The 16032-nt window shown below is 37.3% G+C and overlaps 1 protein-coding gene across 1 annotated transcript in view; it reads right to left on the bottom strand.

The window, feature by feature from the left end:
- Positions 1-16032, bottom strand: part of MAN2A1 (mannosidase alpha class 2A member 1) — a 167129-nt gene that overhangs the window by 12423 nt on the left and 138674 nt on the right. Inside the window, exons 18-20 of the mRNA XM_047090160.1 lie at positions 13670-13811; positions 11039-11172; positions 4447-4641 (exon numbers count right to left, since the gene is read on the bottom strand). Coding sequence (XP_046946116.1) covers positions 4447-4641; positions 11039-11172; positions 13670-13811 — 471 coding nt within the window. The remainder of the gene's footprint in view (positions 1-4446; positions 4642-11038; positions 11173-13669; positions 13812-16032) is intronic.

The following is a 16032-nucleotide window of genomic DNA, read 5'->3' as shown; positions in this document are numbered from 1 at the left end:
TCATTATCGTATGCTGGGAGTTGCCAGAACACAAAAACAGGAACACAATAGAAAATGTTGAGGTCTGGCTTCTGGATTTCTTCACTGAGTCATTTTTGTCTTCTTTTAGTGTAACCATGGAATTATACTTGATACATTTTAAGCATCAAGCATTCATTGAATCAGTATCTGCATCAGGCTTCTTTCAAAGATTATTTTCCTATTATTAGAGCTTAGGGGACAGACAGCAACTATTTAAAGAAGTGAGTTTGAATGGACAAATCAATCCCCTAGGATTACTAGTATGATTTTATGTCTGTCTCTGTCTGTCTATCTATCTATCTATCTATCTATCTATCTATCTATCTATCTTGAGCATGAGCTGGGGAGGGACAGAGAGAAAGGGAGAGAAAGAATCTATCTATCTATCTATCTATCTATCTATCTATCTATCTATCTTGAGCATGAGCTGGGGAGGGACAGAGAGAAAGGGAGAGAAAGAATCCCAACCAGGCTCCACACCGTCAGCACAGAGCCTGACATGGGACTTGAACTCATGACCCATGAGATCAAGACCTGAGCTGAAATCAACAGTTGGATGCTTAACCGACTGAGCCACCCAGGCAGCCCACGAGAAAGCTTTTAAACAACTGCTAGAAATATGTGCTAAGAATCAAAGACCAACACAGGAACTGGCAACAAATGATATGATAATGCAAAGCAGACCTAAATACTTAGTTCTGATCATGTGCCAGCATAGTAGTTATAGTTAAACATGAGCATTTCAGTGTTTATTCTTCCTGGTCAAATTGTTGAATTGCTTTCTATTTCCTCTGCTAAAACCCTACCTTGCACCTGAGCTGGCAAGTACAGTAAGCATCATCAGGATAATAATGTATGTTTACAAAACACTTCTGTTTTCAAAGGGCTTTCACAGCATTATTTTATCTGTTTCTCACAACAGACCTGAAGCAGGCATATCTCACATCGGTCTCATTTTATAAAGGGTAGCTGAGTCAGCACTCAGCCAGCAATCCAGGAAAGGTGGTGGTCCACCTGTCCACAGGTGAGAAGATCAAGGGAAGCTAGGTGGATACAGTGAGTGGAGGCCAGACCCTAGAAGGTCTGAATGCTCAAGGGTCTGAACCAAATGGGTAGCAATGGAATTTTTCATCTGGGAAGTGATGAGGTTTGTATGACAGGAAGATAGGCAATAAACAGGAAGAATGAAAGGAGCAGGTAACCATAAAAAAGAGGTGATCTGGAAAACAAGTGACAGCCCCGCATTGGAGAGGATTAAACCTTCCTCTTACTGACTGCAGTCAGCTGGAACCGCTTCCAGGAAACAATCATGGAAAGGGTCATCTGGAAACAGGCTAAGGAACAGTGGTCACCATGTGCCCCAGAAGTCCTCAGGCTTAGGTTGCTCTACCATCCTCTACCATCCATACCTAGATGTGGTAACCTGAGGCTCAGGGGCTTTGTTACCCCCCCCCCCCCCACCATTCTATCCATTCATTCCCTTTAGCACATGAACTGACAGGTAAACTCAGGAAGGCTACCATCTCTGGTGTGTCCTTTCCGTGACTTAAAAAGTAGACCCACAAGACACTGTAGCAGAACACTAGAAAGAACACTCATTTAAGATTTGCCCAATCAGCAAATTGTTACTGAGCCCTTACTATGTGCAGGCACTCTTTTAGGCAATAAGATGCAGCAAGGAATTAAAGAAAAGGTCAGCTCACGTGGAGCTTCTATTTTCACCACATCATCTGCCTTCAGGCCTTCATACTTTCTCTTAACTCTTCCGGGACCACTCTACCCCCAGAAATCTGCACGAGTCTCTTATTCTCTAACTTCCTGCACATTTTTACTCCATTATCATCTTTTCTGCAAGGTCCTCTGCCAACCACACTCTGCAAACTTGCATCATCATCTAGAATTGCCTTTCCCTTCTCTGTTTTCCTCCTTAACATGTATTACCATCTAATACGTTATGTCTCTCTTAGTTTATCTTCTTTATTTTTCTCCTCCCACCAGAATCCACGCTCCAGAAAGGCAGGGGTTATTTTCCGTTTTGCTCATGATTGTATGCCTTTAGCTGTAACTGGCACATAGCAGGCCAGGCATGAAGTACATCCTGCAGGTTTGCTCTCATGATCAGACAAGCCTTTGACATACAGAGATATACACGCAGGCCTCTTGCATTCACTTGTATTCGTTATTATAAGTCATATGTATATTCCTACATAGTTAGGCGTAAGTACCTTATCTTGGTCATACAATTTAAAAAGCCCTAAGTGTCCAAATTTGCAGGCATTTATCCTTACTTTACTTGGTTTGCTTTAGTTCTTTGTTCTTAAACTAAACGTTTTTCTCTTCTTATGTTGTCTTCAAACATGAACACTCTCTCCTTTTCATACTCTGGCCATATATTTCCTACGGAATCCCTGAACACTTACTATTTCCAGCTAGGCATATGCCAGCTCACAATATCAAAACAGCTCTCCAAAAGATAAAGATGATGTCAAACGTCTAATTTTTTATTCATATGTAATCTCTGACTTTAAAAGTAGGCATACATGCCCATAAAAGCAGTCTGAATTAAAATTCCATATCTAATAAAACCTTCCCTGGTTCTTCCTCTAGTGTGTCTTTAGATGTCTCTAAATAGTTGGGTTTCTCAATGCAAGGTCTGAGTTGCAGTGATTTTAAGGAGAAAGATCTGAATGTACAAGGCCTCTGATACAAAAATAATTAAATGTTACACTTCTTATTTCTCTAACTCCTCAGAACACTGCCCAACAAGGAGAAACAAATGGAAAATACCAGTAGAGCTGATCTTAAGGCCTAGTTCTCCCACCCACAAATAAGTGACTTCAGGTCAGCTTTTGTTCTCTTATCTAGAAAAAGAGAATATTCCCTGACCTTCTCATCACACAGAACTTTTCTGGGAATAATGTAAATTAGTAGTTGAAGACGCTCTAAACTATAGATCAAGTGTCAAATGAAAGGTGTAATGATTTTGCCTAAAGGTAAAGGCCTCTTAACGGTTCCCTGACACACAGTAAAAACTCACAGTATAGCTGACCCTTGAGTGCAGGGGGTTGGGGACGCAGATACCCCACAGGGTCAAAAATTCGCATGATTTTGACTCCCTCAAAATGTAACTACTAATAGCCTACTGTTGACTGAAGACTTACTGACAACATAAATGGTTGATTAACACATATTTTGCATGTTATATATATTATACACTGTATTCTTATAATAAAGTAAGGTAGAGAAAAGTAAATGTTATTATGAAAGTCACAAGGGGGTGCCCGGGTGGCTCAGTCAGTTAAGTGTCCTACTCTTGGTGTTGGCTCAGATCATGATTTCACATTTTATAAGTCTGAGCCCTGTGTCAGGCTCTGCACGGGCAGCACAGAGCCTGCTTGAGATCGTTTTTCTCCCTCTCTCTGCCCCTTCCCTGCTTGTGCTCTCTCTCTCAAAAGAAATAAAAAAATAAACTTTAAAAAAGAAACACATAAAGAAGAGGAAATACATTCAGTACTGTACTGTATTTATCGAAAAAATTTGCATAAGTGGACCAGTCCAGTTGAAACTTATGTTGTTCAAGGGTCAGTTGTAATTAAAAAATTTTTTTGTGAAATATAATCCCGACTTCATTAAAAATATATATATATATATACACACAGAAAAATGCTTAGAGAGGATAATGTAGTAGCTTAACATGAAGTTTAAAAATAAAAGGAAATTTTATAATAAATCTCAATTGTGATCAAAATATTATTTATGATTTTTATATATTTCCTTCCCATATATCCACATGCACTTAGATTTTATGGTTTTTAAAGAAATTTTTTTAATGTTTATTTTTGAGAGAGAGAGAGAAAGAGTGTGTGAGTGCGGGGGAGGGGCAGAAAGAGAAAGAGAGAGAGAGAGAGAGAGAGAGTGAGTGAGTGAGTGAGTCACAGAATCTGAAGCAGGCTCCAAGCTCTGAGCTGTCAGCACAGAGCCTGTTGTGAGGCTGGAACTCACAAACTGCGATATCATGACCTGAGCCGAAGTCAGATGCTTAACTGAGTCACCCAGGCACTCCTGTTTTATGTTTTTAAGTTCAATAATTAAAAAAAAATTTTTTTGTATTAGAAAATTAACTTTTACATTACCCATACCTAAATAAATTTACTCTTCATGGCTTCTTGAATTTTACTTTTTTTTTTTTTAATTTAAATCCAAGTTAGTTAACACATAGTGTAATATTGGTTTTGGGAGTACAATTTAGTGAGTCATCACTTACGTATAACACCCAGTGCTCATGCCAACAAGTGCCCTCCTTAATGCCCATCAGTCATTTAGCCCATCCCCCACCCCAGCTGTATTTTTTTTTCTGCTTCCCATCCCATTATATCAAATATATTACAAAATCGTAATTCTTTATAGATATATCTTGGGATGTACCTTTGACTGTATTGTCCTCAGATTAACGAGATGAATGTCACAAGGCAAAGATGACACTAACGGAGAGAATTCACCTAGCAGCTGAAGGGTTGGCATGGGGATCTTTTCTATCATTGTAAAGACAGGATGATTCAGGAAAGAAGAAGTTATGTGGCTAACAAGGGATGGGTAACTGACAGAGTTCTTTTCTTCTTCCTATCAAGAAAAAACAAAAATGTGTAAGTGTTATATATTTGCAGTTTTTGTAATATTAACTAAATTACCCAACAGGGTTTAAGTCGAAAAGAAATATAAACATATATACTCTGATTTTATTATATTTTGTAAATAACAGTCTCAGACAACACACAGATTACGAATTTCAGTTCTAAGCAATATAAGAAAATGAACAGTGTCCATTTAAACCATGTTTAGAAATAGCTTTTTCCCATCGCTTTAAGTACTAAAAATCCTGAAAATAATTTTTGCCATTTTAGTACAGGGTAAGACTTTTTACGGAAACTCTTTTTCAACTTACCACAAAATTCTTTTGTGGGGAAAAGGTTCTACTTACATAAATGGGTTACAAAAAGGCTTAGGGCTGAAAGCTGCCACTACGGGGCAAAAGCGCCTGAGGTTAGCTAGCAAGATATTGTAATGGGATCACGAGTAACTTATTATATCACCTGCAGGAAATTGCTTTCCATCTGATGCCAATGTACTATTGTACTTTGATCACAACTCCACTTGTCCCTCAGACCCTTTGCTTCCTGCACACACAAGTTAATGATTACTGTCTGTTTTCCTCACATTCCTCATGTGTGTAAGATCTTGTTTTCTTAATGTTCACCACGCAGGTAGTATCTTGAGAGTTCAATACATATGGAGACAAAACCCCTGTTTGGGGCTCTTATCTCCTCCCGGACATTAGCCTCTCTTGTATTCAATTCTGCGTCCTCTCTCTTGCTGGACAAAAGAGAACTCCAGACTCATAGTCTGTGACATTCTTTAAGTAGATAGGTTGGGATATTCATACATCTTGCATATCATCAAATGTTATCTCTTCTCCCTCAGGTTTTACCCCACATATTCTCATGATTTCTTTTTTTTTTTTCTTTAAATTTATTTGTTTTGAGAGAGAGAGGGAGAGCAGGGGAAAGGCAGAAAGAGAGGAGAGAGAGAATCCCAAGCAAGCTCTGTACTGTCAGCACAGAGCCCGACATGGAGCTCAATCTCACAGACTGTGAGATCATGACCTGAGCCAAAACCAAGAGTTGGATGCTTAATTGACTGAGCCACCCAAGTGCCTCCATCACGGTTTCATTTAAAAAAAAAAAAAAATGACATCATGTGTTGATCCAAAGGTGTGCTCTATAAATGTGACCCAATGACAGGATTTTTTTGAAGAAATTCTCAATATGAATAAGGATTTTAAACAACACAGGTAGTAGTATATCTAGATCATCTGTTAAATTTGGTAAATCAATGCCACTTACTTCACTGTACTTTATTCTCCAAACAGAAAGTGTTATATATATTATGGAATAGTTATTATATACCTATCTAGTACACAATTATTCAGTATAACTTAAAAGTAATTTAGTCATTGCTATGGAATATACTTCCAGACAAGTGGTTCAGCATGTTCAAACATTAAATAAGTCTGCCAGGGCTGGGGATATGCATATGGTAGATGACACACCCTGTTAATTAAATCAATGACTAAGTGGAACCTTAACTAATTATGCCTAAGGTATAAAAGCAGACGTAGAAAAGCACTAAGAAGAGAAAATAATTTATACAGAAAGGTTTTTTAATCAACAGTGACATTTGGAACAAATTTAATTTTGTATCTTATTTTTTTAAATGTCCATTTCACTGATATCTTCTGATTTTGCACTCTTTTTGCAATACAGGGCTCAAATAAAAGGCTTGGCTACTTATCTGTGAGAAAAGATAGGATTTATAGAGGATACAGAGCTTAAAATTCAGAATGTCAGATTAGCAGAGGGTTAGCAAAGAGTGACAAGCATCTTGCCAGCAGCGAACTGTAGATGTCATTACAATTCAGACTATGGAGAGAGGGAAAAAAAAATTAAAGGCAGCAGAGGGACACTGCAATATTAAGATACTGACAAAAAATATTAGATCTAAAAGAGTTGTAAAAAAAAGTACCCATTCCACACTTTTTTTAAAAGAAAGATTAAACAAAGCATATATAGCAATATTCTCCAACAATACTGAAATTTAATGCATGTTACTGAATATTGAGGGAAGAGTTTCAATAAGAAACTTTACATGTATTCCAAGATCAAAGGACTTTATAATCTAGGTCAGGATTGCTGACAAAATCACTTTTCAGTAATAAAAGATAAAAGATTCCAAAAGAAAAGAAGACACCTGCCTTATCAGAATTGGAAGGCATTAAGTCCATTCTAGGTCAAGAAACATTCAGAAAAAGCTCTCTGGCTTTGTTCTATGCTCTTGGAGGAATTCCTGGACACTTCAGTGAATAGGTGGGACACTTCTTGATGGATCACCTATACCCTACAAACAGTAATGTGCATATATACCATTCTTCCCAACCCAAACCAGTTCTCCTGACCTTCAGTGCTCCCCCAAATTGACCACACATAAGAATGGCTTGAGGAGCTTTAAACTTAGATCTCTGGGCCTTAATACAAACCTACTAAATCAGAATGTCTGGGAGTGGGCCCTGGGAAGCCAAAGCTTAACAGCTCCCCGAAGTGAATCTCAAATCTCAGTCAGTCACATGTAGCTCTGTGGACATGTGCTGGAAACCATCACTCCCGATATCTTCCCAACCTTGTGGAAGAAAGAGAGCTCCTTTTGGAATCAAAAGTATAAGTCTCACCCTTTAACTTTTTCTGGATTAAGAAAATGATTCAGAATCAGAAACATGTGAATGAAAAGTCTTGTCAAAGGAAACAATGTCATGAATGTAAGTACCTCGAGAGTTTAAGAACTAAGCCACTTATTGTCCTAAGCGAGACAAGGAATATAAGTTTATGGTAGAGTGTGGGTCGGGGCTGGAAGAGCACCACCAATAAACAAAACTGCTGGAAGCTGGCCAGGCAGGGTGGGACCAAGTGTCCTGGAAGGCTCCATCATTCATGCACTTTCCTAACATTTTTACAGTAATGAGGGGCTCAACAAGATATTTAATTGTTGAATTATCAGTTCTTGATTAATCTCCTGGAAAGGTAATCTTTTAATGTGACCTTTATGATAAACCCAAAGCTTATAAAACATGTTTGCTAGAGGAAAATTTATGTGTTTGTTTAAGCTGTAAATGAATTCCCCAGCCTTGTAGTAACTAATATACTACTATAAACATCATTTGGTTTCTTGTTGGTTGGAAGGCTTCAAGCTGTTCAAGTCTAGCTTTCTCCTTGCAGCCTGTGTGAAATTAAAAATAGTTTCTGGCACATTCTCATCCAAACTGTATCAAGTTGAGATCTCCATTGGGTTCCGGCCCTTATTTCCTAAGTCAGAATTTCTTGCTAGGCTCTGTGGTGCCCTTCATTAAGTCTGCTTAAGTAATCTGATCCCTAATCATCAAAGGTTCCCATTCATCTACATCAGAACTTCCTAATAAATAAGTTATTTAAGATAATAAGAGATGATATTTTGAGTCACTTTTGCTTATTCAGTATGACCTGATTCATGGTGGGACCTTGATAAATGTGTACTGAACTTAATCTATTAAAAGCAAATGCAACATAAATAAATGAGAGAAAAATACAGTAGGGGAAAGGATGGGGTAAAAAGAGAAAAAAATAACGAAGGAAAATTATACTGAATCATGAGTTTTAGAAATAAATATCATTCAATGCAGAGGTGAAGCCTGGTGATGTGTGGGCTAAATTTGCCTACATAGATACGTTTTGGTAGGTCCACACGACATTAAGAAGTTGTTTGTTTTGGGGCCAACTCTCAAAAAAAGAAAAAAATACAGGACATTTCACATTAAAGTTGTCAACAAAAGTAACAAAAACTCACAAAAACAGGTGACTTTTTTTTTTAACCCAAAACACTGGAAATCCAAGTCACACTAGGCCCCTACATTCCCTCAAGTGGGACTGAGTTGTAGCTCCTCAGTGGGATATGACCTCATAGTCATCAAAGACCTATGGTCACCTAACTTCAGTGATTCCTGGTTCAATGCCCCTCTTTACTTAGCAGTCATCAGCAGGAAGGGACAGGGAGTAGGCATCAAAGAAACAAATCCTAAAGGGTCAATGCCAAAGAGACAATTCCCATTTACCACTTCTGTTGACCCTTGAGTGTCATAACCATGGACGACAGTCAGCCTCACATAGCCAGAGCAACCCATCGGGCATCTGTATATCTTAACAGCGATTATCATTCCAGTCCTTGTTCTCAGTGCCTCTCCACAGAACCCTCAAAAACAGGACTCACTTCCATTTAGTCATCCAGATTACTCCCAGGAGGCTCTGGCAGGCTCAAGACTTTCCACTAAAATGCTCTCCTGTACAGAAGAGTGTCTCCTTACCATGGTTTCTATCATTGTTATTTTAAAGATTAGAGTCTGAGTTGAAAATAAAAACACTTTCTAGAAAGTTTAAGTTATATGAGATGGAACATTCCTTAATCAAATGTCTTTTTAGTCAATTTCACTAGAAATTAAAATGTATTTTCTCTTCTCTAGTTCATTTTTTATTTAAAAGAAACTATTGATTTAAGTCCAAGAATGTATAGTTGAGCAAAAGGAAAATTTAACCAACACAGAATTATAAAAACATTGGATCAAATTTCAATCAATTACTATCCAAGGAGTTTTGAATGGGAATAAACAAATTATTTCACTTCTAAATGAAAGCTTTATAGATCTGACATGAAAATTCTTATTGCCATAGTTAACAGAAGTTTTGCAAATTAGTGTCTATATAGAGAGAAAAAAACCATAAAAGCCAGAAACATTTTCAGGAGGAGAAAAAGACAGTAGCTGCCAGCACTCAGACAATGATTTTCCTATGCAGTTTTAGACCTAAAATTAAGCCATCTTGTCAGTAATTGATTTAAACCATGAGTCCCAAGAACTGGTATAAATCTTGACATCTAAAAATGGATATTAAAATCTTTTTCCTAAAAGATTCTACATACTGGAAGAATTCTTTGCTTTAATGAGCTGTTGCCATTTCATTCAATCAACTAATGTTGTATTTATAGAATATGTACCACAGGCAAGAAGGCCCTGTGGGGCACATGAAAAGAAGTAGACAAGTCCCTAGAATCTAGCAGGGGGAGAGAACATGCATAGTATGACAAGGCAGTAAACAGTGGTTGGGACAGATGTAGTGGCACGGTGTACAATTCCAGCTCGCTCATTAATGTATTTGTGTATTCATTCCTGCACCAAATAGTGACCGCTTCCTCTGCTAGGGACAATCCTAGAAGCAGAGGGAGAGAACCCCTACTCTCAGGGAAGTTATGGTCCAAAAGAGGAGAAGGACAATGATGAAATAATCACACATGTGCATGGAGGACAGCTGAATAGTCTGAGGAAGCACTGAAGAAGGTGATCTGGCCTGGTCCAGCAGAAGCAGTTGACCAGGAGAACTTTGATCTCAACTACTACGAAGAGTTCCCTTGGCAGAGAATGAAATCACAAGTGCAAAGGTGCTGTAGGCACAGGGTGCATGGGGATTACTTAGGATCGAAAGAAAACCAGTGGGTTCAGAGTAGAAATAGTGAGAGTCATGCTAGATGAAGCTGCGGGAACAGGCAGGGCCCACATCGTGATAGGCTCTTCATGCTACAGTAAGGATTTTGGCTTTTATAATGACAGCACTGAGAAGACATCAGCAGGGTTAAGCAGGGGGAAAGGGTGGGAGTAGATGGCTGATATCTAGAACAGAGAGCACTGTTAAATGGCTTTTCCTTCTGTGAAGTCCATGCGGTCATCTGCTGAAAAGAGTAGAAAAGATTTGAAATGGTCAGTGAAGAAACAAGGAGAGCAGAATAAGAAAAAAAGGGCCATGGAGAGGGCCAAATGAGGTGGGAAATCAGTATGTACGGAGGACCGTGATGATGACTTCTACGTCACCTTGAAGAAGCATACTATCATATTGGTTCATGTCCAACTGAGCTTCAGCTAGATTATTTAATGGAATGCTGGGGTTTTGTTCTGAGCATGAAAACTGAACAAGACAAACAAGTAAATCAATTTTCAACTGATGAGTCTAAGAGTAGAATAGGTACACTAGGTTTTAAATAAATTTTACGAATCAAACTTAATCTCCTAAGTATACAACCACATTCTATCTTTAAATTCAACTCTTACTTTCTTTCAAAATAATTTCATAAAATTTCATCCAAACTGATTCCTTAACATAATTCTCTATCTACATAATAAGCAAAAATAAAAGAAAAAGACGACCTAAATGCAAATCTCACAGGATATGTGTAACTGAAGTTCTCTTTCTTGTCAGTAGAGACTAAGTCTATTACAAAGATATCTCAAAACTAGAAACCATAAATCATAAAACAGTGGAAAGTCAAAATTTCAAGTTTTGGATGGCAAAGAACAATCAACATCAGAACATGTGAGTTATTTTTTTTTTCTTACCACATTCACAACACTTCTTTTTTCCAGTAGTATTCGAAATAAATTAGCTGTAATCTTGTTATCATGGACACCTTGTTCAAGGCCACGATTATCATCTTGCATGAGTCTTCGATCCATGATAACTTCAATCTGACCTAACAAACAAACAAAAAAAACAAACAAACTGGCCAGGGTTATTAAATACAAACATCCACTGAGGACCACATAAGTATAGGCATGGTCCGACTTAAGTCGAGGAGACCGATCTCTACAACCCACAGTACCAAGGGCTTTCTCTCAAAGCAGCTAGTATAAATGCAAAAAAATAGGATTGTATTTCTGTTCTTCATTAATGTCTAGTAAAATGTGAAAAGAAATTTAAAAATCAGACAGATTAAAATTCAAGTGAAATTTAAAAACAATTAATCTGAAGAGTAAATTATGGCCTCTAAAATTTTTAACGGCAGCATTTGGAATTTAAAAAATGTTTATGAGGTTCACAGAAAATATATATCCACAGAGAATATTAAGACAAATACAGATGCATGGAATCTAAAAAGAATTTGAAATACAATTTAACTTACTTGATAAGGTGGCAATTCTCTGAAGAAATGCCAGAATTTGGAGACACCCAGCATGTACCCCCTCCTTCCCTCCCTGGTATTATGTTAGTGGCATCAACTGTCCTCTCTCCTCTAGCTCAATAAGGGGTCTTATTTGGTTCCTTCATTTGCTGTGAAATAATCCCACATCTCCTCTAGTTTAAGTTGTAAGATAATAGGTTATGAGTTGACAAACTAATATAAATCAATCAACCAATCAATCAAACCAAATCAAAACAACCCAAAAAGCTACCCAGAGCCATATTCATATGTTTATACTAAAAAAGCCCTAGTCGTATACACTTAAAAAAATATATATATACATTCATCCATCCACTCATTCGTATTTGTTACAGTATTAAATGACTGTTCAGCATAAAAGAGCAATATGTAAGCTATTTTAAAAACTATTATTCTGACCTAGTCAAACCAACTCTGTTTAGTTTCTTTCTTCTGAGTTTAGGTATCTAGTACATAAAACTGCTAGTGATGGTTAGAATTCTCGTCATTACTACCTCCATATGTATTGTAGGACACAATGATCTAGAACTTGCTCCTCAGGCAATGGGGCTATCTAGGGTTTGACCATTTCATACCCAAATTAGTACATCAATCTCCTGGCAATTCCTCTCTTCTCCCTGTCTCCAAATGTTAGTCTACACAGTATGTGGCACCTAGTAAATCTCCTGGACTGTTCTCAAACTGTTTTTATGTATGCAGGCATTCAAACCCCAGGGTGCTGGGGGTCTCTAGCAGGAGCAGAGGAGCCTTATCTCTCAGCTCGTCTTTATCAGGAAAGTGGGATAACAATTTAGTCCATGACTGTTCCAGTCCTAATGTCTAGTTCCCTACTGAAGGGCCCAACTTTGAGAACTTAAGGCAAGGTTTAAAATGGGTGGTTCAAGAGTCACAGCTGGCAAAAAGATGTTTTATATTTTGATTTTTAAACAAGCTAAGTCAACATTTACAGATTGGACAGCTTCACATAAAATCCCAGACTTCTGGGTTGCTCAAACACAGAAAAAATTGGCAACAAGGGGCCCCATTCCCCATGGAGATGATGGCCTGCCACCGAGCAGCAGCTGCCCCACTGTGCACGGAGAATGGTGGGCTCCAGTTTGCTGAAGCCCCACCGCTCCCCACTACATCCCTGATGGGAGGCCATTATTATTTTTATAAAGGTAGTAATGTCTTTATGGCATAATCTCATGATTCTGTGTAATGAAAGCCACAAAGAAAAATTAGAAGTAGTATGTTTTTGTGTGTGCATGGACATACAGAATGTATGCACATGCCTAATATAAAAAGTGGGTTTGTGACACAGGGTACACCAGGCACCTTCACTCCTTTATTATCTGCCTGGCTACTAAGACATTTGTCTTAGCAAGTCTTAGTATGTAAGGAAGAGCAACTGACTACATGTAAAGGATAATTAAAAATATGTATTATAAGGGATATCAGCCTTCCAACAGAAGGTTTTATAAAAATTAATCTGTGTCTACTATTTTTTCTTTCCATCTTGTCTCTTTTACAGAATCCTTAAAGTTGTATCTGTCACTTCTTCATCCCCATATCTGTATCATTACAACTCCCTTTCTTTCTTCTTTCAGGTGGTAGTGCCCTAGAAGGATGTGATTCAGGGAAGGACCTAGGTATGGACTATAACCTCCTGCCTTGGGCACTTAGGCTAACTTGGGAATTTCTAACTCTTCTCCCTGACTCCTTTCCTCCTTAACTTCTGGAGTCTGAGTTTCCATAGCCATTCAATTATGACAATGACAGAGCCTTGTGCAAACAACGAGCTATCAGGAGAGATAAACTATCTTTAAGAAACAATGGTTTCGTGGAGTTTCAAGTCCCTCATTCTTCATCAGAAGATTAAGGATATACATTACGTTATTTTCACAAAACCCAAAATTAACTAATATTCTTGTTCTCAAGAGAAGGTGGCTGGTGTCTGAAGATAATAATTAATACATATGACCAACAGAAAAATTATACACTTGGAACTGAAAAAAAAAGAGCAAAAAAGAACCCAAACAATACGCACCACTTTTCAAACTTGAAACCCCTAAAGACTGAGCGGAAAGTAAGGTCAAGCGATGCTTGGCATCCTGGATATAGGCCATTGTTGTCATTGGGTAGACATTTGCTTGAAGAGGTAATTTGCTCATTGTCATTCTAGGCTGAATCTATAAGACCAAACAGTTCACTTTAAAAAAAAGAAATCAAGTGATATTTACATATGTGATTTAAAAAATTAGTACTGACTATGGATGAGTTTTCTTCCAAAGAGAAAAAAGTATAGCTTCCTTTCTTGTTCAAAGACAGAACTAAATTGAAAATTAAAACATTCTTCAAAACAATATTAAAAAAAGAAAATCACAAGGATCTTAGAAAACAACCCTAAAGTGAGAAAGGTAGAACTTATCCTGGTTTTAAAAATAGGCATTCCTATTTAAATTCATAATAAAAATCTTTAACAAAAGTCTTCTAGCTTTCCAGTATTTGCATAAAACAAATTATAAAGGTATTAAGTATTCATTTCTCATCTAAATCTAACATACCGCATTGGTAATGAATGCTAAGCATAATAGCTCTCTATCCCCTTTCAAGAAATATCTCTTAAAATTCTTGAATCAGTTTTAATAAATACCACAGATCCCCTCATCACATCCTCTAACATATTACATTAAAATAATCAAATTCATATTTATATTTAAAAACTATTCAGTGCTTACTCTTCCTGTTTCGTTTCAATGTAGATAGTTCTAAATTTCAATTTTTCTTGGTCTAGTATCTGAATGCATGAAATACATTATTTTATTTTTTGACTGAAAATGCACTAAGCCGGGTGGGGTCAAGGAGACTCACTCAAACCACACAGGGACTCAGTTATCAGGTGTATCTTATTCATACCATAAAAATTACATCTCTACTGTTAAACTCACGAAAGTCTGACATGACAATCGAGAAAAAAAGAAGTACAAAGTTAACATAATAGTTAACACATACTGAGTGCCAATTAACACCAGGCACACTACTGGGTATCTCACAAATAAGATCTCTAATCTTTACAGAAACCCTGTAGTGTGTCCTTGACTTACTGGTTGTACTGAATGGTGTCCCCCCAAACCCATGTCCATCCAGAACCTGGGAATGTGATTTTATTTTGCAATGAGATCTCTACAGATATAATCAAGTTATCCTGGATTAGGGTGGGCTCTAATCCAATGACTGGTGTCCTTCGAAGAGGGAAATTGGGACACACAGGGACACATACAGAGATACAAAGAGAACATCATAGCTACTCTGTGACAGCAGAGGCAGAGATTGGGGGGATGTGTCTATAAACCAATGGTGCCCAGGATGGCCTGACACCACCAGAAGCTAGAATAGTCAAGGAGGCATACTTCCCCAGAGCCTTTGGAGGGAGTGTGGCCCTAAGGACACCTTGATTTTGGACTTGTGGTGTCTAGAACTGTGAGAGAGTAAATTCCTGTTGTTTTAATCCACCCAATTTGTGGTCATCTGTATCACAGGCCTAGGAAATTAATACACTTGTAGAGAAACAACTGTAAAAGTTGGAGGAAAAAAAAAAAGGATAGCTTGAAAGAATTCTCCATTTCTCCTGTGTAATCCTGATCTTCACATTCAAATTAACTTGTATTCTCATAAAAAGGACATTTAATCTGTCAGAACTCTGGGGCTGTCACTCTCACTCCCTACCTGTGGGTCTAGATTTCTAGTTTTGCCCAAGTACAATTCTTTCTGAGGCCTAAAAAATGTTTTGTTTTTTTTTTTTGAAGTCTGTTTTTTTAATAGGCCTATTTTAAAAGCAGAAATATTTAGGTTATAAATTTAGAAATAATATTTTCCCATGTATTCAAATGCTTGATCCTTGAAAAGAAAATTCACATTTTTATTCACTTGTACTATTTTTTTTTTTCATTCATGTAGACACCCACACATACAAATAATTGCTTCGGTAAGATTTTAAGAAAAGAGTTTCTTTTGTATACAAGGAAAATGAATCACCATAAAGTCGGGGATTCGTTTGAAAACCAAACAGCTGTGGTGGAATTAACATGTAAATTCAAAGTGTATAATGTAATTTTTATGCTTTGAAAAAGGTTTAAATTTAACCTTTGCAGGAAATTGTAGAAGAGAAAATTATCACAATCCCTTTCACTCATTCCAGTTGAAAATCAGACAAAGTAAAAGCATTTGTTGTGAAATTATTTCTATTCATAGCCAGAAATTTCTAAAACGCTAATGTCTCGAAAACATGCTAATGTTTTTAATAGTATTATTTCAAAGATACGTTGTCACACACATATACTCTGAATACAGAAATTTAGGTAACAATCAAAAGAGCCCAATTAAATTAGAGAGCTGACAATCTGAAAAGAT

Source organism: Lynx rufus, unplaced genomic scaffold (assembly GCF_022079265.1).
Source record: "Lynx rufus isolate CCGP_SWC_20201006 ecotype Redwood Valley unplaced genomic scaffold, mLynRuf1.p SCAF_1, whole genome shotgun sequence".
NCBI lineage: Eukaryota > Metazoa > Chordata > Mammalia > Carnivora > Felidae > Lynx > Lynx rufus.
This window is presented reverse-complemented; position numbering and strand designations above follow the sequence as displayed.